Raw genomic sequence first — 27,790 nt, forward strand, 5'->3', positions numbered from 1 at the left:
TTGGTCGGTCTCATTATCCCGTAGCGTCGGTTGCGACAGAACAACTGAAACGAAGAATAGTGGCGCAGTAAACCTCTTGCACACTCTTCGGGGTTAAAAGAAGGGCCGAAGTACACAACACTAGCAGCAAAGCACCGGCGCCCAGCAGCTTTTGCTGTAAACCTAAGTATCAGAACCTCTAAGTTGTATCTGCTTATCAGAGCCTCTATGTTGTATCTGCCTCAAGCCAAAAGACTGCGCTGCTTAAGTGCACGATATGGGGGTTGCATTCACGCCTTGTAAGCGAGATACTGAGCGGATATCACTCAAAATGCCGTGCGTGTCAGCGTGATTGTCTGATAGATTTCGAACCGGTGCTGCCTGGTCGAAGGCATCTGTGTATACGTATCAGTCGTCCAACGGCCAGTCGTCACGTATTGACGGTCAGACGCGAATGAGGACACATATCCACAATTGGTGAGTAGCGTTGGCTTATCGTTGTTCTGGTTGTTTACCTGGAAAGAAAGTATAAGGCTGTGTTGTCGATTTCGTAGTCATTGCTCGTGGCAGCGAACCTTTCTTTGTAGCTTCGTTTCATCTTCGGAACTGGCAAAACCGATTTGTTTCAGGCAGTCCACAGCAGATTGAACTGGTTCTGAAAGGTTCGTACAGGATGACGTTACATTCAATATGTGAGGCTGCAATTCCAGCTCCTGCATGAATCCACTATAAATGTTTTGCTCTTCTTGTCCTTTTTGGGTGTTTTAAGCACGCAAATAAGTACCTCAAAACGTCCACCTCAATAAGAACTGTCGAGAGTTGGCGTATTCTCCGAACCCTTCCAAATTATATGTAATCTATTAAATTACAATCATTTAGGCTAGAAAGTATTCAATTAATTGGCTGTCACTTGAAAAAGTACCGTTGCCTCTCTGATTACTTTACACTCAAAACGACAAATCTTTCGGCCGGTCCGAAGATGTTGCGTACTGTCTAATAATGGATTAGAATCACCGAAATATCAACTACTCACCTTCTTAATCGACCAATTTCGGTAAACCAAGCCTCCTTCTGTCAGAGATTTAGTTTTAGTACCCTTTGGTAGAAGCTTGTACAAAGTGCGCCATAAGACAAAAAAAAGGGGGGGGGGAGGGGGTATAGTAGCGGTTACAAGTAATATTAGTACTTCCAAAAGTATCCAGATGGCTCTCGCGATTACTTCCCAATCAATGTACTGAAATGACTACAACATTCCTCAAAAAAGTAATGTATTACAAGTAATGTGATTACTCTATATAAGTACAGTACAAATCTGCCCGTCGTCCACAAAACCCGTCACATCCAGCCATAGTAAACGATCTAGAAAAGAAAAAAATTGTATAGTGCAGCCTTAGATAGTACGCACCGCGTAAATTCTCAGATTTTAAGTTTTACACGTGCATCGTCAGCTGGCCATAATCCGGAAAGTTCGGTATATGTGGTCGTCATTTTAATTCAGTCATTTAAGAGTACAAACATATTGGAGCTTCATCGTGAAAGATAAAAAAAAACCTCTCCTGATACAATAGGTTTATGTCGTTGCCCGATAATTTTTTTTCTGTTGTTTTCTTCTTTTTTTTTAGACACCTCCGGCTACCGTATCAGAACAATTTTTTAAAGCTTCTGTGTTACTCAGTAGCTCACAACGTAATAAACGCAAGGGGTGTCCAATTGTGTTCACCCTTCTTATTCGTGATTTGGGAATTTGGTTTATTCGTGATTCGGGTGCTCTTACCGGCTAATTCAGTAGTCCCATGGACTGTGGCGCTATAATAGCATGGTCGATACTCGCCACATCCCGCGTCTTTTTAGTTGTTGTTGTCTCTAGTGTAGGGTGCACGTTCATGTATCGATTCAAAAGAAAACCTGCATTACCAACCGCATTAGTGCAGGGGATTTCTGAAACAAGGGTACATCAACGTACCTCCTATAATAAAAACGAACTAGGGAGGTGCGAACAGGTTTGAATCAAATATGTCTACAAGAGTTTTTCCCCTAGTACTAATCAGAGCCCGGGGGGAGGTGACCGTTGTTTTAAAGGGGCTCTCTTGTGAGATCTATGCCGTAGGTATGTGTCCTTTGCATAAGAAACACTATGCGCACACCCTAGAATACGTTATTCGTCAAATGCAAACGGGAATATAAAAAGCGCGTTATTTGTCAAATGCAACTTCAAAAATCTGCCCAAGATCCGTCTTCAATGTGTCTAGAAAACACATATCAGCTTGACAGGAGTATGGTCAGATTCGGCGCAAGTGGTTCATTACTCCCGTTATATCAAAAGATTGCTCTGGGCTCTAAAGTCGCATTCCAATTTTTTTTAGATTATTTTGTTGTAGAAGTGATGTAAATTTGTTTTATTTGTTTGTTTGTTTTTTTCCTTAAAAGCTGGCCTGCGTTCACTAAGTGACTCCCGATTTGGGATCACTTTCACGCCTGTTTTGCTGCTTAAAAGATAACTTTTAAAAACAAAATTTTTATGTTGGTTCACTAATTCAGTGGATACGTATTTAATGCATAAGCGAGTAAATATAACCTAAAACGCTTCCTTTTTGCCTTGAAGACCGTTAAAATTTTCCAATAAGTATGCATACTCCATTAAAACTATAATTTAGACATAAACCTCGCACGAGAAGACACGGCGCATAATAAAACCGAAACCTATGTACTTTGCATTTGATGTAATCTTAATTATTTTATTATTCTGAATAAGCATATACAGAAGTGGGACATGTTTATTTCCCAGTAAAGTTTATTTGTAAAAAAGCACCTCAATGTTTATGCTCATCATCTCCTTGTCACATTGTACGAATTTTTTTGTCTCTGTCAGTTTGGAAAAAAATGATATCGTTAGAATTATTTGGTACTTTTAAAGTAATGTAGTCATTTGCAGACACTCATATATTTTATCGCGTGTGCCGTTGATCACATCATATTTGGGAACCGTCTTTTTAATTTTGATGTCCAGATTTACCATCATTTAGTGCGACAAATGCGCAAAAATGAACTACCACAGAAATGTAAATATTGATTTTCTCGCTTCTCTCCAATCATGACGCTTTTTTTTTCCCCGATAGCCGGGCAGCATAAGGTTTCAGGAGGCGGGTTTACTCACCTTCACGTTAAGAAAAAGCTCGCTCATCAAAAATCAAAGATTATGAACTTTGCGTAATCTTTCACAGATCTCGGCGACCGGGCGTTGCACCGCCTTTACAGCAATCAAGGCGTATGCGTCAAAAAACTCCAGTTTACAGAAATACCGCAGGAACCGAATTTTTGCCAGCATAACGGAAAACCAATGTCTTGCATTTTCATACAGGCTGTTTTCCCGCTGTAATGTTTGTGCAATCGATTTCGCAGCGACAGTTGGCGGAAAAACAAGAAGAGTAGACATTAGTCCAACCATTTCCGACGCCATAACAAACAATGCGGAAATATATTTTTTTTTTTTTCAGATTTCTAAGACGTTTTAGTTTCCGGGTGAGTTCTCTCGTGTGGATGTCAATAAGACAAGTCTACTTCACACTAGCCCTTAGTTATATCCGCTTCTTAAATCATTATCACAGTTAACCTATACCTTTCCCTTCTTCTTACCACAAACGGGGTCTTCCATCATCTCCACCGATTCACTAAAAGGTACGGGAAACATCAATGGTTCAAAACCACTGCGTTAAGGTATCAGCATGTATACGCATACGTTCGGCTTTCTCTTTATACTCAGTTGTTTACAAAACAGTGGTATCACACCACAAAATGATGTAGCGTGTCTTTAGCGATATACTGTATCGCAATTATACTGTATTACAATTTTGCGAACCCTAGCTCGCTCTTGCGCGCGCAAGACAATAGGGCTCTTTTTTTTTTATAATAAAGGGCCGCAACGATTTGGGTCCCCCATGCAGCTTGGGACATTGCACTGCGAAAACGTAGATGTTCTGAGCATACGCGGTGCGGCGCCCTCAAGCAGTTCGGAGGAAACAAAGCATTGGGGCCCCCCGTTCTAAAACTGTAAATGGGCACGCGGGCAAGCGCTCCACATTTCTTGGGGAGAAGGTCGCAAACCATTCCCTAAAACGTTCCGTAAACATTCCGAGTGGCCTAAATGACTGTACAGAAAATGTATTGGAATCTGAACCTCGGTTGTGTCACTCTTTTCTAGCCCCGAGCACAAGTAATGCGTCTCACCCAAGCCGGACAGCGAACGTCCTGCACGGCGATTCTGCTAGCGCTGCTCTGTATACTCCACGTGGTCAGTGCTTGTCTTCCTGCCAATGGGTCCGATTATCCGTGCAATTCGACCACGATCTACGAGCTGACTTCACTGGTACGAGCGAGAAGGCATCCACTACGGACCAAATGTACGTTAACCTGCGTTTATCTGAACGCCCTTGTGATCATATCGTCCCCGCGTTTGTTACAAGTAGTGTTTCTACGCAGCGATTCAATTGGCGCAGCGCCTGGGCAGATGCTTCATCTCGCTCGAATCTGGTTTGTGCGCACGCGTCGTTTGTAAACAGTGTGTTAGTGGTGTTATCCGGACCAAGATAAGAACGGCAGGTCAAGGCACTCCCGCAGGGCTCTCTGCTCGCCATGGTTGCATCTTCTCCTCTCCACTCGCCTTCTTTCGAGCATCCACTCTGTAAAAGTTGAAATAGGGTTTTATGGGAGGAGCTAGTCCCGCAGTCCTTGATCTGCAACAGACTATAGGCCAACGCGTTGTTTGCAAGCAAGCCCGAGTTTGCCCACGCGGGTGTGGGCAACCCGGGTGCGCACAAACCAGATTTGCGCAAATCAAAGCGTTTGCGAATGAGCCATGTCAACAGCAGCGCCACCGCAGCGACCAGACGCCGGAGCCGCGTGTTGGTCTCTAGGTCGGACATTACGTCTAGGTAGCCTGTTGGTCTACAGGTGGGACATTACGCCTAGGTAGCCTGTTGGTCTGTAGGTCGGGCATTACGCCTAGGTAGCCTGCTGGTCTATTATTTATTCTTTATTCATGGTGGTCCTGCAGCTCCATAAGGCATTATTGTAGGGGGCGAATAAACACGAGAAAAACAGTTCAGCATTTGCCGCCCAAACACTTTCACAAGACAAGTCATTCCAGCCCTTAGAAGATTTTACAGAACACTAATTTTTGCCCAATTTCGTCCTGTTGCGAAGTTCCCGTATTTTTTATGCACGTGATCATTTCTTTTGGATGTGTAATTTGGAGGTAATAAATAGGATCCGCTATCAATGCATCTTGTAATAAAATAGAGATTGTAGAAAAGCTTTAGGCGCAATTTTTTTTGTCGTCGTGCCAATGGATATTGTCCTAACTCTTTAATCAAGCTTAATCATCATCTCAAAATGGTCGGACAGGGTCAGGACGAATCGAACTGCACGATTTTGAATTCGCTCTAGAACAGCAACATGGTTTTTTCTGCGAATGTGTCCCAGATGGTGCAGGCTTACTCCAAAACTGGTCGTACAGAGTTAAGGTAGGCGAGCTCTTTAATAGTTTTAGTTAACTTTTTTTTTTTAATTTCGGTTCAAGAATTTTTGTGCATGGCCGGCCCTCATCACAATATCGTCAATGTGAGCGTTTCAAGTGCAGTCAGCTGATAGTGTGACACCTAAATATTTGACTGCTTGGCTCTTGGGTACAACTTCCTCATTCAACTTATAAAGCGTTTCAATTTTCGTCTTGGTTTGGCGAGTAAAACTAACATGGACATATATTTTAACATTGAGCTCCATCTTCCACTTTTTGTTGCACCATTGCTCTATTCGATTCAGGTAAACCTGCAACCGTGTGGGGTTCTCATCGTCTGTTATACATGTGCAAAACGACACATTCATGTGCAAATAATCGTATCTCCAAATTCAGACCATCTTTAATATAATTAATAGATATAAAAAATAACAACGGTCCCAAAACAGACTTTCGCGGAACGCCAGATGTAACCTCACTAAAATTAGAAGTTTCATCATTAAAAATAACACATTCACGACGTGATGATAGATATGCTTTTATCCGCCTAAGTATGCCAGTTTAGGAGCTCTTACTTGTGTAATAACAGTGAGTGTGATAATGTGTCAAATGCTTTTTTTTTTATATATAATCTAGAAACACACAGTCAATCTGTCCGCCTCCGCAAACATTCGTTACCATATCGTGCTACAGCTAGGTCAGTTGCGTAGTGCATGAATATCCCTCTCGAAACCCGTGTTGCGACTCAAAGAAAAAATTATTAAAGCTAAGGTGATTAATGATGTTCGAGTATTAAACATGCTCCTGTAATTTAAAACATATATACTTTAGTGAAATCGGCCTGCAATTTATAAGGTATGAGGGAATTCCGTCTGCACGAGGTTTTAATATTCTCGGTGAGATCCCATCTGGGCCTAATGCTTTAGTTTTATCAATATTATTTTTAGAAGTCCCAACACACCTCCTACACCAAGTTCAATTGGTGGCATTACGCTGAACGAGTTCGAGCATCTATCAGAGGTTACGGTATCAGTAGGTAAAAAACACTTACTGAAAATATTTATTGAAGGCTTCTGCTTTTTGCTGATCACCGGTGGTCGTTTCGTTATTACGACATCTACTATACCTCGCTGATCATCGCCGCACACCTTATATATTTCTAAAACTGCTTATTATTAGTTTTTATCTCATCCTCCAGCCGTTGTATGTAATTTTATTTTGCTTGCCTTGCTGTAATTTTATACTTCAACGTGAGTTATTTTTGCTTATCTAGGCTTTGTGCTGAACCGTTCTTTTTTACCGCGCAAACACACGCTTGCGCTTTTTTATCAGACGGAGCAGGCTACCGGTGATCCATAGTTTCTCTCTTTTAGATTCGATGAGTCTGTGCTAGCAGTGTATTTCTCTGTTAAGCTGAGAATTCTCTGTTTAAATAAAACCCATGCATCATGCACACTCATTTCCTCTGCAAGACATTCAAACCAGATAAAATTATTGTGTATCTTGAAGCTCATCCCTTCATAATCTTCCTTTTCGTAAAAGTCAAATTTGAGGGTTTTACGTGCCAAAGCAACGACAGGCATCTGGCACGCCCCAGCGGAGGACTGAGGATTAATTTGGACCACCTGGGGATCTTTTGACGTGCAACCAAAAGCTCGGTTACACGGCGCCTTCTCCGCAATAAGCCTCCGTCAGATTGCGGGCACCTCTTCCTTTTCGTAAAGCATCTTTCTATTTGTGCTAACTTTTTTGAGAGGAACCCGAAAGCTAAGGGTCGAAACAACAGCACTTTTGTCACTAACACCAAATAATACGTCGTTTTTTGTTGTTGGTGTTGTTCTTTTTTTGTGTGTGTTTGTGTTTGTTTGTTTTTAACAACGGTTGGGTACTTACAAAAGATCAAGTCAAACATGTTTGAGTTTCGTGTAGGTTCAAGGAGATATTGAGCAAAAGCTAAGCTGTCTACCCTGCACTTAAGATCAGGGTTCAGCCGACTCATGGTTCTAAATGTGCAGTGTTCATCGCTCCGCGCCATATCTGGTAAATTAAGATCGCCACCAGTCACGACACAATAATTGGAAATGCTAAATACTAGGTCGTGAAGTACCTCATTAGTAGCAGGATCCGAGTTAGGGGGTCTGTAGAGCACTCTCACAATGAAATGGTTATTATCAGGCAAACCAACACTACACCACGGTGATTCAACAGTATTACGTGAAACATCTAGTTGATAGCTTCTCAAGGAGCTGTGCACCAGTATGAATACCCCTCCCCTGTGATAACCTATCTTTTCTATAGGCGTTACAGGAGCCAGGAAATACCTCGTAATCAAATAAAGAACCATATAACAAAGACTCCGCTTCAAGGACTATCTTTGCACAGAGCTAGTGAATCCTGACAAATATTCCCCTTTATTCTTCACACTTCTGCAGTTCAATACCATCACTATAACATTTCTCTGATCTCTATTCCTTGTAACATCAGTTCGTCAAGTACGCTCCAAAGCGACAACTTCCTCTTTTCCAGGATCCCAAGTGAACAGGCTACCGTTTATTATAAGTTTCTCATAACTTAATTTGGCCTTATTGTTTTGATCCTCCTTTTTAGTTTTCCGTTTATTATAAGTTTTTCATAACTTAATTTGGCCTTATTGTTTTGATCCTCCTTTTTAGTTTTCGCGCATGCTCAAAAATGACGTTTTTACGTTACTTCCATAGATTGGTCATCAGATAAAGACAAACAGAACCTTTCAGGCTGTACGCATTCCGCATGACTTCTTTTTTTGCCCCACGAGAAGGAAATCTTATAAGTACTGGCCGAGGTTTCCCTGCCTGCTGTCTTACAAACCAATCTTTTTCTTTTTCTTTTTTTTTTAGTGGAAGATATCTTTACACTTAGTTATTTTTCAAAAATGACTACGATCACCTTTTCTTTTAGCTGAGCGTTGGTTTCAGGCACGCCCTCGTCCCTTCTGTACACTATTAGATTGCTTGGGCTGTTGTTATCTGAGCTATCATTCTGCCGCTCAACGTCAAGACTTGGCTCCTGAGGTGCTGAAAAAACTTCTCACACGCTTCAGGCTTGGGAACAGAATCTGAAATCGCTTCGACTTTAGTTTGAATGGGTGAAGCCATTTCAATAGTTTTGTAATATGCTGCTCTAATCTCTCTTTGGAGCTTCTGCTACAGTTCAGGGCCTCTTGGCCATCAAGGATTTCCTTCATCCGCTGCTTAGCCAGCGGACCGGGGTTTCCCTCTACATCACCGCTGAGTAAAAGGATAAAAATACAAAGCGAAACAAAGCAAGCCGCAACACACTTTCAGAACGCACCCGAGCGTGGCAGCACCACAAGGCAAACATAAGAGACCGCTTTTTTGTGGCAAACGGTTTATAAAAGGAATAAACAAAGGCCACCTAAACGCCGGTGCTTGAAATGTAGATGAAACGTTTATCTAGGTGAATGCCAAAAGAACGAAGGAGTGCGAGATCTGTCCAAATGTTTTGAGTATTCTTGTAAACCAACTTGCCCCCTCTAAGATGTTGTATTGTACAGCCGAAGGCCCTCGTTCAACCTCCAACTTCGTTGTCCGCGTAGCGTTTATGCTTTCGAGCACTGGTGACATTAGCAAGTTCCGCAGGCTTGCATAGACGGTGCGACTGGAAGTCGCTTGGAACGCAAGCGGCAGTTCATGTTTGTAAACAGCAAAAGGGTCTGCTGCTTTTTACTTTGGTAAAGCAATGTTTTTTACCAACCTGAAATGCGAGCAGGAACCGGTTAGCGCGTGGCCGCATGCCTTGGGTGCTATGTCGCCCACCGACTAGGACAGCTGAATGGGCGCTGAAGGCTGCTTCGATCGATGTCGACGACAATGGTACTTTGCGCAGAAACACCAGCGGAACCAAGGACAATTCAACACTCCCCAATCTCAGCAGCAGTCCAGTGGTAGGTCGGACATTACGCCTAGAGCACAAATGAGACGTTGAATTTCGTTTTGGTAACTTTGGAGCCGGGGCGACTCAGTCTCTTCCCTGCCGTTCTTAGCCTATCAGCGACAACAGACAACAAGGTCGTTGTCGTCGATTTTCGACGTTGCCTGTCGGAGGCCAGCCCCCGACAGTGATTGGATGCGAAGGTCGCTACAGCTTACGGCAGGGATTCATTCCAATGACAGAGCACGTCTCTTCCAGCCGAACGCTGAAGGCGAACTCGTATGACTCTCTTCGGTCAGATGGAGGGCGTTACGGGAAGCGACTGTGAGCACGCCATATACGTCGTTAGAAAATTGAATAAAATCACCAACCAAATCCTATAAAGGCCCGTTCACACTCTTGCAACCCAGCACGACCGAGTAAGACGAGTCCTGTTGAAACCTCTTAAGATTTCTTAGGACGAGGGAACACACTGACATTCTGGCGCCATCTATGTGGTGACCATGGAACTGCATTTCACAAGAGCGAAGATTTTGCGGGATTTCCGAGGTCAAATGTGCGTAATACCTATAGCAAAGGCTCGTTTATAACATCGACAAAAGTTCTTCGAGCCAAGAAAAAAAAGAATAATGCGCGAGAGAAATAGAAAATATGCCGGACCGCCAAGTTTACACTGCTACCCTGTAGATGGCGCCAGTGTGTCCTCTCGTTGTAAGATGTTTCAAGGCACCCAGTTCTAAGAGGTCGCAAGAGTGGGAACGGGCCTTAACGAGGTGCTAGCGCTTCAAAACCGTCTTCGTTTTTCTTCAGGAGCGAATATTTACAGATTGGGGACAGGAGCTTCGTTTTCTTCTGTATACGGTAAAGGTTTTTTCTTTTTTTTAATTGTTTGTTAGGTGACAGTCCGTTAACGTATAATTGCGGTAATGTGCTAGTGGGCCTATGCGGAGAGCAAGTTCGTTTGCCTCTTGCGCAAGGGTTGCGGTGACGTCACAACGCCAAGCTCTGATTGGCTCGTTTGGAAGGATAGTGTGTATAGACCTCAATGCTATCTGCCTTGAGGTCTACCCAGAATCCTTTTAATCTGAGCCAATCAGAGCTCGGCGTTCTGACGTCACAGCAACCCCCGTTCAAGAAGCAGACGAACTAGAAAAAGCCGCTGGCGAAAGTTCGTCTCAACATTTACGATGCGGGTGTTTTCAAAGTCGATGCGATTGTCGTTGTCCTCACAGAGCTCCGCAACAGCGTTCCGGTCGCGATCGAATCTGCGCACATCGTTTTTGTGTTGTCAAATTACTTCTGTGAGGTTTTTTGTTTCATCGATGTGGCTGGCAGAGAACCCTGCGTATGGCACAACACCCTGCGCTCTTTCTTTAGGGGGACGATCTTTTGGCCGCGGCATCAAACGTCCAAGTGATGATAGCGGCTTGTAGGGCACCTGAATACCTTCTTTTCCCGGCGTACGCGCCAGCGCTTCGCTACTGATGCCTGCGTGTGGGCGAGGCCGTGTGCTGTGCTGTGGCTGAAGGTCTCAATGAGGGGGATCTTTACGCCGAGCAACACGAGATATGAAACTGCTGGTGTAGCCATTCAAACACAGGGCGTTTCAATTTAATTTGAACAGATTAAAAAAAAAAAAGGTGTCAAGAGTTAAACGAGTTTTGTCCTCATCTTGAATTAATCAGGCTCGACGGACATTATACGAGGGGATAATCGTCACAATGTAAGTTGACTAAATAACTCAAATCTTTTTATCAACTTTTCTAATATTATTTTAGAGGACATATTGGAATAGCATTATTAAAAACGATTTCTATTAGAGGATAGAACAATTTAAAAAAATTTCCGGAAATGTAACGGTTGTTGAAATATTAATTAATAAACTTATGGGTTTCTCGCCCGCATTCAAAAATTGCACTCAAAATGGGCCTCTCAAAAAGAGCCCACTATGATGCTTGGAAGAATGGCGTTGTCGTTTTAATCATGTCGTCGCTACATTGGCAGCGTGTCCTTGGTGGGTGCGCTGACGACACAGTGAAGACGTGACCCAAATGATTATGTCACTGTTCAAAGCGGTATTTTGGGCGAGGCTTAGTGGTACCCCCTTTTTTCGCGCAAGTTGGGCGAAAAAAACGCAAAAATATATTGATTAATAACTAAAGAACTATTCCTTTTTCTTAATTCATTAAATTGGTCTGACCTTTTTTTTTAATAACTTCCGCCAATACTGCGACTCCAACACGAATCCTAAAAGCAATAATATATTTCTTTAACAATTTTTAGTTAATTGGTCAACTTGACATGACGACACCTAGGTGTGCCATGGAGATTTGTGTTTGTCCTTTGTCCCTCTTGTTCGCCTTCTCTAAGGATTATTTTCGTCACGATTATCCCCTCATTTAATGTCCTCCGATACTGATATATACACTGTAAAGATAGCAGTAGTGTCCCCTCACCCCTCCCCCCCCCCTCCCCCTTTCATGTTCGGATTAAAATTAAACACCAGGTATACAGTGATGTCTCGTTAATATGGACAGCTCCGTTTTCTCAGAAAATCGTGCATTATGTGAGTTGTCCATAATAAGGAGACAAAGATGCATGTATTCTTTTTTCTTTGTCGTTGAAAATGGTCTCCATAAAGCGGGATATCTTTATTATCCGGGTCCATAATAAAGGGGCCATGAAACGATTCTAGTACTTTCGCTAAATTCTACTTAAAGTCGATCTCTAGCGTTAAAAACTGAACAAAATGTGCCTTAGATTTTTTTCTTTCTAGTCAATGCAAGTGGCAAAATAATTCGAGAAATATGAGCATCGTTCACAACTGGGAGCCAGAACTCTGGCTCCGAGTTGAGTTGGTCCGCTGTCTGCTCGCTGCGCCTGTAGGAAGATGGCGCCACAATTAAATAGCGTCGCTAACTCGGTCGTCTGAACGTGGCCACGTTTATTTTGGAAAGTTTGTTGCTCTAATTTTTGACAAGAAAAGAACTATGCCTGGAAATTTCACACGGCAAAGCTGACGTGCTCAGTGCACATTCGGTCAAATTTTGAGCATTCTATGCGCAGGCGTCGATCTTTCCGGCTCGTTTCACAGCGGAGGATCCGCTTATGCCACCCCATAGAATAGATTATGTTTTAAAAGAAGTGTTTCAGTGTACAAAAGAATGAAGACCGCCCTTCTTGTCTGTTGCAGGGAACTCTGTATCAAGAAAGCCATTCCTGATCATCGGCTTCGTAGTTTCGGGATTCTTCGCTGTCGGCTTAGTTGTCGTCTACATTAAGCGCTTTCACGGCCAGCTTTGTCACCGGACAACATCTGGCAACTTGGGACAGCACACGGAGCTGTGGACAGTGTTGCCGCCCCTTTACGAGGATGTCATCAAGGAATCATGGGCAGCCTCCAAGGCGGGCAGAAGAGTATCCGGTGCCACTCCTCCGCCATCGTACGATGAAGCCTCCAAAACTTTTCCGTTTCCCAGCCAAGTGACCAGGATATGAGTCCTATGGACGTGTGCAAGTTTCAAAAGCTGGTCTGGCTTCTGTGGGGGCAAACATGTTTTGTTTGGGCGGCAGTCTCCCAACCATGGACACGCCTTGGCAGGGATAGACCTTTTCACCCTCCGCCGCATGGGCGCTGCCATCTTGGAATCACGTGATGCGGCCGCCATTAGGTTGCTTCAACTTGTTGCTCCGCTCTCCCATCCGCTCCTTGGCGGATGCGTTGAATTCGTGTTTTTCATCGCGTTTCACCGCGTCTCTTGCCTTACTCCGTAAAGTGTCGTCCGATACTTATACTTACCATGCAATTGTATTACATCATTATGCGCGCAACTTCTGTAGTTAATTTTGTAACACGTTTCGAATATTTTTTTACCGTCGGCGTGTGCGGGATACGTGTGGAAAGGCATTATAGGAACAGGAATGAGCGTTAGCACTTGCGCACATTGAATACATATATGACTTGAAGAGAGCCTCGAGGGTTTAAATGCCAATAACTTATGAGAACTCAGGTTTGGTTTTTAATAAGGGCGGAACATTTGCAATAGGAAGCCCAATGTTATTATATATATGAGTGCGCATTGGTGTCAAGCGGTGTCAAGGAAGGAAACAAAAACACTCAGCGTAATTAGCCGCGTGTTTTTTCCTGAAAGCATGCTGTTTTGACAACAGATCGAAACCAATTTCTTTTGATTACTCTAGGGAACTTGTGGACAAGACGCGGGAAAAAACGTTTAGTTTGACATATTTTTTATGCTAGAAATAATGGTACCTTAACATTAGGCAACTTGTTTGTTCGCAATATCACACCTATATCTGTTTTACGTTCTTATTCGCGTGTGCGATATAAGCATTCGCTTTATCGGTTTATTTATGAATTCCACGGAATTGTATATCGTGCTTCGTCCCATGTCCATAGTCTTTCAGTTTTAAGTCATTTTTTTAAATATAACGTTATATTAAACATTATATTAAAAAAATGTGGACTCCCCGCGTAAGAAACTGTCACAGACAGCTTGATAGTGCCTTTGATTCACAAAATGTGACGCCGAAAAGAATCCTTCAGCATGAAAATCACCCGAGTATAGCCGGTTGTCGACGACGAAAAGGCAGCTACTTTTAGTAGCTGGTGACGTCAAAATGTGCAAAGCGCATCGTTTCAAATCAGTGAACAGCTTTCTGCACAGGTCCATTGGTTGGCGCCTGGCGTTCGACTTCAGCCAAACTTATCGGAGATCATTTCTTTTGCGCTCTTCAATTTCATTCGGCAAATTTTACGGAAGATGAATATCAGACTTTATTTGAAGTCTGGCATTCACTTATCTCACCATTCTCATATCTTGAGAATGTTGTAAGCAAATGTCCATATAACAAAACGCTTAGTTAATAAGGCCAATATTTTTAAATGCTGTTATGAGTACTTTGATTAAAGAAATTTTCTAGTCAGCCTAGGCTGGTCTATCAAAATATTTCTTGAGCGCTTAATTTCTTTAAATAAAACAGGCCGACACAATATCACTTTTTTATATTATCTACGTGATCATATGAAACTTTTCTAGTCATTATGAAAGACGTTTCCAGTCTCGAAGTTAGAAGAGGTTGGTGTACGGAAACCAAACATCGAACAGTAAACTTGTCAGTTAATCTGTTCTTGGTGACTGAGCAGATCGTTAATCATCTTATCGACCTGCTTTTTCACTAAAACCTCATGAAATACAGTCTGTTAGAATATAAGGTTATCAGTAGCAGCTCCGACTTGAGCGCGAGCTATCTACCTTCCCTACCGCTCAGTGCACGCACAGCCAAAGCACAGCGGCAGGCAACATGCGCACGCTGCAGGCGGAGCTTGTCCTGCTCTTCATTATTTTTTTTTTCTTCTGGAAATTAGTGTCTGCGGGTACGCCGTGGACAATGGTACTCCCACCTGTGCATCAGCACAGTTGTTACACCGCCGAACCTGGCCGAAACTAACGACGGACGGAATCAGACGCATATAGTGTTCGTAAAAAAAGATCGCAACTTAAGCTCGAAACCACTTCGTGGTTGGCTAAGTGGCTCACTACTATTGTTTCATTCGCTGTGCGCTACAAGAACGAAATTTATATCGGAAAATCAATCGAAAGTGTCATGAAACAGTATCACAATCGCGTGCACGTTGAAACTGAAACCGACCAAATTGAAGCAACCTAATGGCGGCGAGTGCGCCAGCGCCCTCTACCCGCCGGTCAGGCAACTACTGAAATGAAAAGGTTTATAGCAGACGATTTACCCACGCCAGCAGCAAGAAGGCGGCGCCCAGAGGACTCGGACGTAACCCTGCTGCGGTGGCGCTGCCGTCGGCATGGAGCATATGCGCCGTGCCGACGGCAGCGCCACCGCCGTGGCATGACGTCAGAGATTTCTGTTGGTGTGTGTGTGTACGTTGCAGGTTAAGAAAAGCAGGACAGGCTCGTCCCGCAAAGCCCTCCACTATTTCCACTTTAGCAGAGTGAACGCTGGAGAGGAGGAAACCACCAATCATGGCGACCAGGTAACTTTGTGAGAGGGGCTTGCCCTGCATTTCTTGAGCTACAACAGACTACACATGGCTCGCAGGTGACGTCATTAACCCGTGCTATGGCAATGCGCTATGGTCAATTTGGGTCATTCCTACTTGAGAAACTAATTCGATCGCGCGAAATCCATACTGCCGAAGGTGCGCTCAGCAGCATGGATACCACAATGGCCGCCAATGTGACGTCAGTGCAAGTCATGTATAGCTCATTTGACTGTGCCTCGCATGTCAACGAAAAAGAGAAGAATGTATTTACGTCCTGAAGGGGTCCATCCGCTCTTTGTAGAGAGAGTTTAATTTTTAATTCCAACATATTTATTTTACAAAAATTTGTGAAAGGTAAAGTAATTCAGTTTATGCGGGTGAGTTATACGGTCAGGGGGAGATAATATATGGGATTATTCCTCAGGTTAAGTAAAACAATTAACTAAAGTAAGTTGATTAATTATTAATTGGTGAGAATAAACAGACGGTTCAAGTTAGAAACTTGCCGAGCGTCGTCGGAAACCCCTAAATTAGCTGTCGGATGGACTTGAAGCGCATGAAAAGCAATTCTGCGCTTCAAAATTACCACTCGTGCAACATAGCACAAGGTTAGCGGTGCGTGAACGCGGATAGTAAAGTGATCATCGGCCTGGACGCACCGCTAGCCTTGTGCCTGTTGCACAAGTGGTAACTTTGGCGCAGCCGAGTGCTTTCCACCTGCTTCAAGTCCACCTGAAATTGACTGATTTGGAGGTTTTCGATGACTCGGTAAGTTCGTAATTGAAGTAATGTGTATATGTCGCTAATTAAACATATAATTAACGAAATTTAGTTCACTACTCCACAGACTGTGGCGGTTATCCGCTTCCATATTGCCCGTCGAGAAACACTTAGCGAAGACGGCGTTCAGGTAGAAGTCTGCACTCTCTTTTAAGAATTCTGTTTCCATTACAACAGATCACCTTGTATATACTCCTAAGGCGGTAGGCGTACGTTTGCGTAGGGTCAGTGGGTTAGGAACAATCCCTTTTAGAAGACAAGACCCTCGCCTATTGACACCCCAAAGAAATTGATGTTTTCTTGTTGTTTTTTTTTGTATTTTGCCAGGCGATTTTAATAGGGTATCAGGAGACTGTCCAATACATATTTTGATACAGTCCTCGCCCCCCTCCTCCCAAAAAAAAGAAAAAAAAAAAACATCCTCAACTACTCGACACCGAAAATTAGACACGAGCACGGAAGCTCATGGCCGGAAATCACGTGACTACACCCGTCTGTGTTGTTTTTTTCCTCCGCTTTTTCGGCCAGTGAAGCAGACGACACGTTGCGTGTACCATTTAACGCGCGATTGCGTCGCAATTTTATCCCTTCCGCTCGATGTTCTGTACTCCACGATCGATTAGCAGGTACCACGAACGACAGATCACCGGCCCCACGTCCGTCGCAAACGTTGATCCGTCATGCGCCGCCATCGCATCGTATAATCTACCGCGGTACGTCGCCCTATTGAGAATGACCTTTAAATGTACTTCCTGTTATATGTGCAACTTTTTTTTTTCGATCAACGTGTTTGGAGATTTTTGGAGGCCACGAAGTTGGGGTTCATTTTCTTTTTTCCTTTTAATATTGAACATGCGTCTTAGATGACCCACGACTTTGAATATATTTTGATACTTATAGTTTGAGCGCCACGTGACCATAAAAAAGAGAGTGAGGGCGACTGAAACCGGCCATTTCCCGACCGGCTCTTTTCGGGCGGAGCCGCAAATTGCGCTCTGAGTATAGTTGGGCTCTTATTGGTCATGTTAAAATAAAAAATAAAAACTCGGCGAGCATAAATACCCTGTCCGTGTCCCTTTAAATGTTTTCACTATAGTGGATCCCTGCATCGCCGCTTAACGTGCGTCAGCATGGCCACCGGCACGTCTTGCGGCGTCCCACAACGAACGCGAAACTATGCGGAGCGCAAGTTCGTCTGCTTCTCGGGCAGGGGTTGTAGTGACGTAAGAAAGACGGAGAGCTCTGATTGGCTATGATTGAAGAGTGGTGGGCAGACCTCAAAGCTAGCTGCCTTGAGGTTTATCCCCTCTCTTTCAATCAGAGCCAATCAGAGCTGGGCTTCTTTTTGACGTCACCACAATCCCCTGCAAGAGAAGCAGACGAACTTGAGCTTCGCATAGCACGCGGTGACGCCAAGGCGGACGCCGTCTTTTGTTTAGGGGCAACTCTCGTCGAGCTCCGGTGTGTTTGCAGCATGGGGGACCCAAAAACGATGACGGCATGCGCAGGGCTTGTCTTCTAGGTAGGATTGGTTAGGGATAAATCTGACTATGGGCGAGTTTTAGATGACGTGGTATAGGTTGTTTGCACATGACGTCAATCCGCCATTTTGTTGTTAGTTTATTTCTTCAAACAAACTTACTAATTTGAAGGATTACATCGCAACCAGTTCAGATGGCGTCAACGTGGTAACACATAAGCTTCTGTGCTCAACACATTTAAGGGGTCATGTAAATCCTTGGAATGCTTGAGTTTGGCACACGGCAGACAGCTCACAATAACAAAATGGTGGACGAAATTACGTCCGTGAAAACATCCTATAGGTTCCCGCCCTCCTGATGTAGTGGATCAGAGTCAACTATGGCCTTTCTGTGCTTCATAGAGCCCTCTGGACGGGCCCACTCCTCCAGCGTCGTCGGTTTTTCTTCGCCGAGGGTAGTAACCAGGGCTTCTCGAATATGACACTCCAGGCCTTTGCAGCCCCAAAGTGCGGGTTACAGTGTTGATGGAGTGATTTTGGTGCGGCTCTTGCGCGTTAGGTCCCCGTATTTCTTCGGTCCAAAGGGGGCTAATTTTGCGGGCGTAAGGGCATCATCGAAATGCTGTCAAAAACTCGACAATCGCCCAGTCGCCGAACATCTCCCAAGCCTGCAAACGACCGGAGTAAAGACATGTGACGGGATCTACTCTAGAAACATTGTTTCTACATTCCTGCTACGCTCGGAGAGCAAATCATTGTGATGCGCGCTCTCTGAATCGTCCCTCTTGTGCAGTGAGTAGTATCTAGCGAACACTAAGTTCTATATAGATGTTTGGTTCATCTTCATGTAAGAGTTGGTACGCTGTAGCCAGCACTGTGAAGTTACTGCCAACATCCTCATCAGTACTTATAAATTATTGAAGAAATAAGGACCCCAAGAATGACGAGATAAAAACCAAACATTTTGGGGTGCTTGATGAGAAGGGGGGGTGCTAGTAATGTCAGGTAAAATGTGTTATGCGTGTTACGTGTTGATTTCTTATTTCCATTAAATATTTGCCGGAAAGTGTTTGCCCCCTATAATTAGGAAGAAACCAGAATAAGCACTCTTAAAAAACCCTGTCAGGCAACACTGGCGGCAGCCATTTCATGGGCCCTAAGCGTTTGATTGGATGCGAAACCTGACCGAATGCTGACGCGGCGCACGTTCTCGTTATGAGATCAGCCGAGCTCACGCCGAACGCTTAAACGCCTCTCGTGTCCAATAGAATAGATGGTCGGAGTCCGTGTCCAATAATTGACAAAAAAGCTACAAATTGGCGTGCACTATTGAAAAGGGCCCTATTGGTGTATAATGATAAACCAATTCATCGTTTCCCGATAAAGTTAGCGGGGAAATTGCGTGTTAGACAGCGTTATGCTTAATTTTTTTTACTTGTTTTATGAAGCTTTATAGCCAAGAATACAATCGGTGTAAAATAAAACATTCTTGCTTCAAAATAAGTTGTGTGATTTTTTTTTTCTTTGTTCTTTTTTAAATATTGTCTGGCTTGGACTTTTTGCGAAATGCAGAGAAGCGTTTCTAACGAACGGCTCTTTGAATCGGTCTTAAGCGGAGACGGTTCCTCGTAAATTAGGGGAGAAACTGTGGTGTCACGTCACGTGACCCTGTGACGTGATGTGATACCCTGACGTCACGTAACATGATGACATCACGTGACAGCTTGCGATCTCGTTGTGCTGCGTTCGAGTACACTTTTGATGGAACTGAACGCTTCAGCCCTCGAAAGGAAAGCACCATTTTAATTGCCTTTGTGAGCATTCCAAATAAGCTGTCTTCAAGATGTATGGCGAATGCACGCCACGTGACTAGAGAAGCTACGAGATACTCGTAAAACAATATTTGAAGATTTGCGAGGTAGAAGCTTACGTGCTGCCATCTGGTGGAAGCATGCATCACTTCTTACCAACTCGCATTTCTTCTTTTCCAGTTTAGTCACGCGATGGCGCCACGCATACAGGAGCGCAATCATTAACGCTTTGCTTTTGCTCTCGATTTTTTTTTCTTTGTATATTTTTATATATATTTATTTGCTTTGGAAATTATTATAGCTTTTTCAGATCATTTGAACTTCAATGCTACGACCCGTTTTCTTTCCATTTGCCTCATACCACTCACATAAAAAAATATGATCGGCTAGAAACCCGACTTTGTTGCAGTTCGTGGAACTTATGTAACAAAGTCTTCGAGCTTTTGATTAATATGACATTTCTTCTTCTTTCTTTTTTTCGCTTTCTCTTTTCTTTCGTTTCACCGAAGCGCGTTTTCCAAGAGTGCTGGCGACGCCAGCCGCGCTGTCAAGCTCGTTAGTTCCAGCTGTTCGTTCAAAATATCTTCGCCGCCGGCTTCCGCTCGTGGGTTGTACGTGGCTTCGCCAAAAACCTCCCGGTCTTCCATTTCCGGTGTGAACAGGTCAGACTTTTCCAACACTGGCCATGCCCCGTACTGTGATGATGTACCGGCTCGGAACGTTGCAGGCTGATGCGACGACTGTCCGAAATCTTCGCTGATGCGTGCAAATGCCGCCGCTATACAGGATAAGTAAAAAGAAGAAAACAAAAACATACGTCGTAGCAGAGGTAAGCTCGCGCGTTTCTGTATTGCGTCGCAGACGCCGGCGACGATTAAGCAGGCTCGCGCCCAATATTGTCATCATGCTCAATTTCCATTTTACTATAATAGTGAGCTGGGTAATATTTCTGCTGTATGGAATAGTATATGCCAATGCTAACCCCTCCAGCATTTTCTTCTTTATTTTTTCTTGTCGTGTTAAATGTAAACTCTTTTATTGCATTGTGTGTGTAAGTGATTGCCTGCATGTGCGTGTCTGTGTGAATGTGCACTTACAAACAGACAGAGAGAGAGAGAGAGACCGTCAAGGAGAAACGTAAAGTGACGGACGGAGCAAACATCACATTAGGGAGTTTTCGTAGACCGCGCTGCCCCCTCCGCTAAGCGTTCCGCAACGAAGCAGTTGCTACTGCGCCTGCGTGCCGATAGCCTTGACTGTGGAGTTCCCGCTATCGTAGCGGGTTGCGGAGGGCCTTGCGGGACGGCGAAAACGATCTACGAAAACTCCCTATTTACGCTTGCGTTCACGGGAGTTTGACGGGAGCCTGAGCATTATATTTATCTTATTATTATTATTTATTGTGTTTTTCTTCGCCCCAGCTCTCAGTCCCAGTGCTTTCGGCCGATATCTTACTGCACGAAAAAGATGTCCCCAAAGTAAGACTTCGCCGTGGGCGTGCCGTTTTATTCTATTCATTTTTTTTTTTTTTTTTTTTTTTTTACGATATATAAACACGTCAAGACAGTGACAGGACGACTGGCGTATTCGCAGTCATGGGATGTCGCCCTGTAAACGGCGCTTTTACTGCTCGAGCTGGCGTGCTGGGCAAACCCGCTCAAATCCTATAGGACGCTCAACCCTGTATCGGTGCTGTCCTCGCTCGTAGATTGTAACGTCTGCCCTTATGATTCAACAGAATAGAGTGTAACCGTTCGCAATCTTGGTTTGCTGAACCTTTCTTTTGTGCCAGACAAGAGGCTTATCAATCTTCCTGTTTTCCCGACAGTGCTCTTTGCGGTCTGCATCTTTTTCGAGACATTTTTTTCTGTGTGATATCATGTTTCTAGGTTCCTTATACTCGGCGTTAACTATTTTGTGTTGCGTATTCAGGGATAGTGTAGTTTCCTTAGTACTGCAGCCCCTCGATCCTATGAAAGCATGTGGCTTAGTCTTTCGCCTTATTTGGGTGTGGGAAAAAATGAATCCCGGGAAAAAGCTTTCCGGAGAAAAGCTCACCTACTTTTGCGCGGGTTCGGAGAAAAACTCTCCAGTCTTTTGGGAACACCGGAGAAACATTCACTTCGAATTAAATTATTATGTAAAGTGGTCGTTATCATTTAGTAGCAGTAGTGCTACCAAGGTTTGAGGCACCTCTCACGCAGGCGGTACACCGTGCAACGGAGTTAGCGCGAAGCTATTTTTCGCCCTTAGAAAAGGATTGAGCAGCGTCAAACTTTTATCGCGCGAGTTTGTGCCCCCAATGAGCAATTTCCATCGCACTAGCAGTTTTGATGGAAACAACTAAAATGTAAGGGGAAACAAAAGCCCATCGTTGGTTTATGTGACAGTGCCACGTAGTGTACACACTTCACACCAGGTCGCTCTGCTATTGGCAAAAGTAGGATAAAATATTAATTTAAAAACATCAATTTCTTTAAAAGACTACGTCAGATATATTTGATTTATATCAGACTAATATCACTGTAGCTAGAAAACACTAATTTTCTATTATTCTATGCATTTTTAAACATGGCACGTTGTTTGATCAATTTCCCGATAAGTGAAAAAAAAAAACGCGGAAAATAAAATTACTGCAGTTTGACCACAATTTTGTTTATGAAAACCCCGCCATTCTAAAACAAAACCTTCATATTTTTTTTATTTTTTTTTTGGGGGGGGGGGGGAAGAGTTGTGTTAACCTTTTTGCGATCTGAATTTTTTTTTTTTTTCAAATACGACATTATTTTTCCCTCTTTACGTTTCTATTTCTTGCCTTCTGATTTGATTGCAAAAAGATTTATTTATTTATTTATTTATTAAATATACACTTCAGCGCCAAAAAGCATTACAGAAAAGCAAGTAGGGGGGGGGGGGGGGAGTACAGCGAGAGAAAAACAAATAACGAACTCTAGGTTTGTGGCGTAAAGTTTGCTAGTGGCAGGAAAGATACGAATAGTAAGTTTTGTACAATTATTAACACATTTGACAAAATCAGGAGACAGGGTGCAAGCGCGAGACACATGGACGGCAGAATCGTTCGATCCGACCTCCGATCCGACAGTCCGAACGCCGCTCCGAATCGCCGCACGCGACAGTTGAGACACAGGCTTCCGACCTTGCATGCGACACGACGATCCGTTCGGCTCCGCCCAGGAGATCCAAGCACTCCAGCGGAGGTCCGCGTTCACAGATCTCTGGTCCCAGATTGACGGTTTAGCTCGCACGAGCGAAGTTAGAAGCTCGTTCTCGTTAGCGCCTGCATTCTTTGCCGGGGCCATCTTTCTCGAATGGGTCAGCGGGATCCACGCGCCCGGCTTCCCGTCGCCCGTCCCGTTTTCTTGTTCGTCCCGACAGACCCAGTACGTCATCATGACGTTCGCGCTAGCTGTGCTGTCATTGGCTGGACGCATCCGACAATCCGTCCGCCGTGCGAAACTATCTGGCGGGTTGGAGGCATGTCGGATCGCCGATCCGACGTCCGAAACGACCAAATTTTTCGGATCAGGAAGTCGTACTGCCAGATCGGACGTCGGATCGGGTGGATTTATCGCGCATGTGTGCGCGAAACACATGTACGACGAAACCGTCCGATCCGACGTCCGACCGCGCAATACGACGGTCGGAGGCGAGGGTTTTCAACGCTCTCCGATGCTACGAAAACCCTCGCCTCCGACCGTCGTATTGCGCGGTCGGACGTCGGATCGGACGGTTTCGTCGTACATGTGTTTCGCGCTTAAAGCGTGAAACACATGTACGACGAAAGCGTCCGATCCGACGTCCGACCGCGCAATACGACGGTCGGAGGCGAGGGTTTTCAACGCTCTCCGATGCTAGGAAAACCCTCTCCCCCCAAGGTCATTCCGGCAGTCCGCACGTCGGATCGGTAGGTTTCGTCGTACATGTGTTTCGGGCTTAAAGGGCTACTCCACCGATTTTTTCATTGTCACCGATTTGCTTGAAATTTTGCTAAACTAACCAACAAACATCGCGAAAATAGTATCCCAAATATTAGGTCAAAATATTGTTTTTTCGCGAAGTTATTGAATTTACAATTTTGGTCCTCACCGTGTTTTTCAAGCTCGAAGTCTCTACTGGCAACAATGAAAAAGTGACGTCAGTGGAAGGCAGGGGTTCACTCTTTGGGTTGTAGATCTCGTTTTAAACTGATTCGAAGCAGTTTCATGGTGTCAAATGAATGCTTGGGAAGCTCGCTGCAGTACCCGCGCTCCAGCACGGAACAAATGATTGGCATATTAAATTTTTTGGCTGCTTGCTCGACTGGCAAGCCTGCCTGCCACTGACGTCACGGCCCTGAAAAGCGCGCGTATATTTGAATGTTGGTTTTTGCATCATTTTCATTTGCCGATTTCGCAATAACTATTATGAATTTCGCGATTCTAAATAGCATACCGGAGAGAGTAAAGGCCGGGGAGTCAGAAAATATAGTTAGTTGAGGTAGCTCGAAAAATCGGTGGAGTACCCCTTTAAGTCTGGAAACAACACATTGTCGGATGATATCATGACAAGCGACTCGGCTAGATAGTTCCATTGAGAGCGGTAAGAGGAAAAACGTGATATGAAGTAAGGTAGCCGAAGAAACGATCCCCTGTTTATGCCCGTTTTGTTATTATAAATGTTATGAAAGCGTTTTAAATGTAAAGTTAATTTTCGGCATTTTAGCGGCTGCCAACCAAGACAGTCTTCTAGGACACTCGACCTTACAGTATAATCATAATTTCCAGTCACGAATATCGCTGCTCTGTTTTGAGCCCTTTCAAGGTTGCCACAAAGATACTGTATCTGGGGATCCCGAGTACACAAGCATACTCAAGAATGGGCGTTATATTTGTCAAATACAATGTCTCCTTAGCTTTGGGAGGGCAGCTTCTAAAGTTGCGTCAAAAAAATACAACATACCAGTCGCTTTAGCGGTTATTTTGTTAATGTCGGACTGCCAAGATAACCTTTCTGTAAAAGTTGTCCCAAGATATTTTACTTCTGGAGTTACGGTCAGTGTAGTGCTATTTTGGCTGTATGAAAAAAAAAATGAAAAAAGCAGCGGTTTAGTTTATTTTGTGATGCGCACATGATGACATTTATCAATATTTATATATTCATATTCGTTCAGAGAATCATTCTTCCGTATATTTTTTTTAATATAAAGGCAGAACATAGGCGATATTAAAAGCATGCAATTTAATAAAAAAAACGGTAAACTAAAAAAACATATTTTTGGGAATACTTTCGTGAGAAAGATTTGATATATTTCACCCTAGTTAATCCGGTCTGATTTGAATCACGATTGAAGTCATCTTGATTTTTATTCTCCACCTTGATTGTAGCCCTCGTTCCGCTGTTATGTCACCCCACTTTGCATGAGTGATACCATATTTAATTCTGACGTACCCGGGATAGAGGAAGGATACCTTCTTAGGAGCGAAGCTCCTTAGGGTCTAGCCTTGTCCGTCTGGCGTCCGTGCTCACATCGATTGCCATCCCATCTGTCTTCTTTAAAAAAGACAAAAATGTTTGCGCAGTCCACAGGATTCGAGCCTGTGCGGGGAGACCCCAATAAATTTCTAGTCCATCGCCTTCCCACTCGGCCACGACTGCGGGCCACGACTGTAGGGGGCTCTGAGATGTGGTAGTAACTCAAGGGCTGGGGATGTCATGGATGAAACGTTGCATGTAGCCGCTCAACGTCTATACAGGAGAGGGCGCTGCGGTTAAATGCGTATATAATCGCGTTAAACTTTCCATGCATTGGCTCAACGTTTATAGAAGGGAGGGCGCCGCGGTCAAATGCTCAAATGCGCGTATAACCACGTTCCATACCACATATCTCTTTCTGACATCAGCACTACCTATGAACAAAATCAGTATCATCAGCATCACCAGAGCTTCGCCCCAACTTGCGCTCATTTTTTTAGCTTGACTTTTTGTCTTTAGAAGGAAAAGTGGAAAATTCTCCTATCAAAAACATTGAAAGTCGTTGCTTCTGAGAGCGAATAAACTATTTTGGTGAAAACGTAAGCCCTAAAATGACTGCATTTATTTTATGCTCGTAGGGTTTTTCACGGATCAAAACTGGTGTTCAGTTTGCTACCACAAAAATATAAAAAAGTAACTTCGAAAGTAAATTCAAAGTAATTCGCTACTTTTTCCAGTAGTTAGTAGTTTACTCATTTACTATTACAAATTCGTAATTTCTACTCTACTCCAATTACTTTTGGCGTCGATACTCAGTAACTTAAATGCCTTTTTTGAGTAATTTGTACATGTCTGCAATATATTTCACGAGCCAAGCATCGTCGTCTTCTATGGCAGCGAGTGCACTAATGACTGCGGTCGAAAGTTTTGCTTACCACACAGCGTTAGTTCCCTTGTAGAACACGTGAAGTATCCCGCGTTCTACACTCTGCTTTCAGCATGGCCTCCGAGATCCCGAATCTCGAAGGCCATGCGTCGCAACTCACACACCCGCCGGCGCTGCAACCGCTTCTGCTAGTCTCGTCGCCGCGGGGTCTTCTAGGAGTGCTCATCGGCGTTCAATCGCACATTTATGCTTTCGCATTCACAACTCATAAAAAGTGCTTAGGTGTCCTCAGAATTTTTTTTTTTAACTAATGTCAAATTATTCCTTTTTTTTTTTTCGGGGGGGGGGGGGGGGGGGGGGGGGGAGGGGGTGGGGGGGGTGCAGCGCTGACGCTACCCCGCTGACCATGCTGCTTTGAGATCAAATCATATTTCGCAGTGACCTCTCCTGAGTAATTAGGGAGTTTTCGTAGGCCGCGTTTCACTCTCCGCTAAGCCTTCCACAATGAAGAAACCGCTACTGCGCCTGCGCGCTCATGACCTTGACTCTAGAGTTCCGGGCATCGTAGCGGAGCTGTGTGGAGAGCCGTTGCGGGCCGGCGAAAACCACCTACGAAAACTCCCTGTTTTATTCACTTCGCCCGCTAAGCGTAGCGGCTTTTTGTACTGAACATTGGGTTCTTACCTTTGTTCAAAGTTGAATAACTATTCGTGTCCTTTATTTAGTAGCGTTGTAACTTTTTGTTCTGCGACAGTGAACGGGATGAAATTACGAGAGTGCGAAAAGTGTCACATGTAAAAGTTGCTAAATATAACTTACCTGTAGGCGTTTGTACACGTGTCTTCTGTCTAGGGCTATATTATAAATTTGTTTGTTTCTTCCTGTCCACCGCTGGCTTCTCGTAGCTTCTTACGCGTTGAATGTTTGGCGATGGCGTCCTTTATGCCTAGCGAACAAGAAGGACTCAGTGTTCGACTTGACTATAGTTCTATAATATGACAAGCAGCAAAAAACGGCGACAAGTATATGCAGAATTATATTTTGTAAAATATTAGTTCCATACCTTGCATTTTATTATGATCAGTTTCCATGTTTCTTCTGTGACACTTCGTCGATGTCATCGACCAGGCGGAAATCAGTTCGAGACATCTACACTCAACGGCTAACCGTCAAAAAACTGCTCTTTTTTTTTCTTTTCTGCCGTCTTTCAATGAAGTGGGGGACATGGACAACGTCAAGCCGACGAGTGTCGGCGTTTTACCCATGCCTCCAGCGACTGTATTTCAACATGCAGGAGCAAATAAAATGAATGAATGAATGAGTATTCCTTGTATGAATATTCTTGTCGTGTCTCTCCAAACAAAGCAATAAAATTGCCTCATTAATTTATTGCTCCAATCATTTTTGCCAATCCTATATGTAACCTGAAAAACAAGTGAACCCCAGAGCGCCTGTATATTTAAATTGGCAAGGGCACGTTTATTCTGATTAGAAATCAAGCTTTCGTAGACATCGAAAATATACAACTCCGGAATTAAGAACTCGTTCGCCTTATAAAGATGTATATTTACGCTCATCGAAACTTTCTTGGAATAAAAGTCATATAGTGTCGCATAACTTCAATTCGTTTTTGTTTTTTGTTTTTTGTTGTTTTTTTTTTTTTTTACTTAGAACGTTGCTTTGGTAAGAAGCAATCCAACAAAAATTACAAATTCAGAAATCTTTCTTCCATTAATTATTCCCAGAATACAAAAGAAATTACTCCGATTAAAATTTACCGACACGGCTCAGCGTCTACCAAAACGCTCGGTACTGAAACGACCGCCACCGAAACGTCCGGTCCCAAAATATCCTGCACCAAAACTAGACCTACCATGATCCACACATTATAGCTCGTTCGATT

General features: G+C 43.8%; 2 protein-coding genes across 3 annotated transcripts in view; both read left to right on the forward strand.

Moving 5' to 3' along the window:
- Positions 1–353: 353 nt before the first annotated feature.
- Positions 354–13,011, forward strand: LOC115316718. Its single transcript, XM_040216816.3, has 3 exons — positions 354–456; positions 4,178–4,376; positions 12,615–13,011. The coding sequence occupies exons 2-3, from the start codon at positions 4,193–4,195 to the stop codon at positions 12,917–12,919; spliced, it is 489 nt and encodes a 162-aa protein (XP_040072750.1). The 5' UTR covers positions 354–456; positions 4,178–4,192; the 3' UTR covers positions 12,920–13,011.
- A 6,896-nt stretch (positions 13,012–19,907) lies between these two features.
- LOC120844844 overlaps positions 19,908–27,790 on the forward strand; it is a 31,089-nt gene continuing 23,206 nt past the window's right edge. Inside the window, exons 1-2 of one of the 2 annotated variants that reach the window (XM_042289526.1) lie at positions 19,908–20,191; positions 20,257–20,358. The gene's annotated coding sequence lies outside the window, so the exon portion shown is untranslated. The remainder of the gene's footprint in view (positions 20,192–20,256; positions 20,359–27,790) is intronic. The other variant, XM_042289527.1, reaches the window with a different exon arrangement.

The sequence above is a fragment of the Ixodes scapularis genome, unplaced genomic scaffold (assembly GCF_016920785.2).
Source record: "Ixodes scapularis isolate PalLabHiFi unplaced genomic scaffold, ASM1692078v2 PGA_scaffold12__126_contigs__length_90152505, whole genome shotgun sequence".
Taxonomy (NCBI): Eukaryota; Metazoa; Arthropoda; class Arachnida; order Ixodida; family Ixodidae; genus Ixodes; species Ixodes scapularis.

What these genes read in the sequence shown, in the direction of transcription:
- LOC115316718 (XM_040216816.3), top strand. Translation starts at nt 4,193, where the DNA reads ATGCGTCTCACCCAAGCCGGACAGCGAACGTCCTGCACGGCGATTCTG. An exon ending in GCATCCACTACGGACCAAAT is followed by an intron (nt 4,377 to 12,614) that starts GTACGTTAACCT and finishes TGTCTGTTGCAG; the next exon opens with GGAACTCTGTATCAAGAAAG.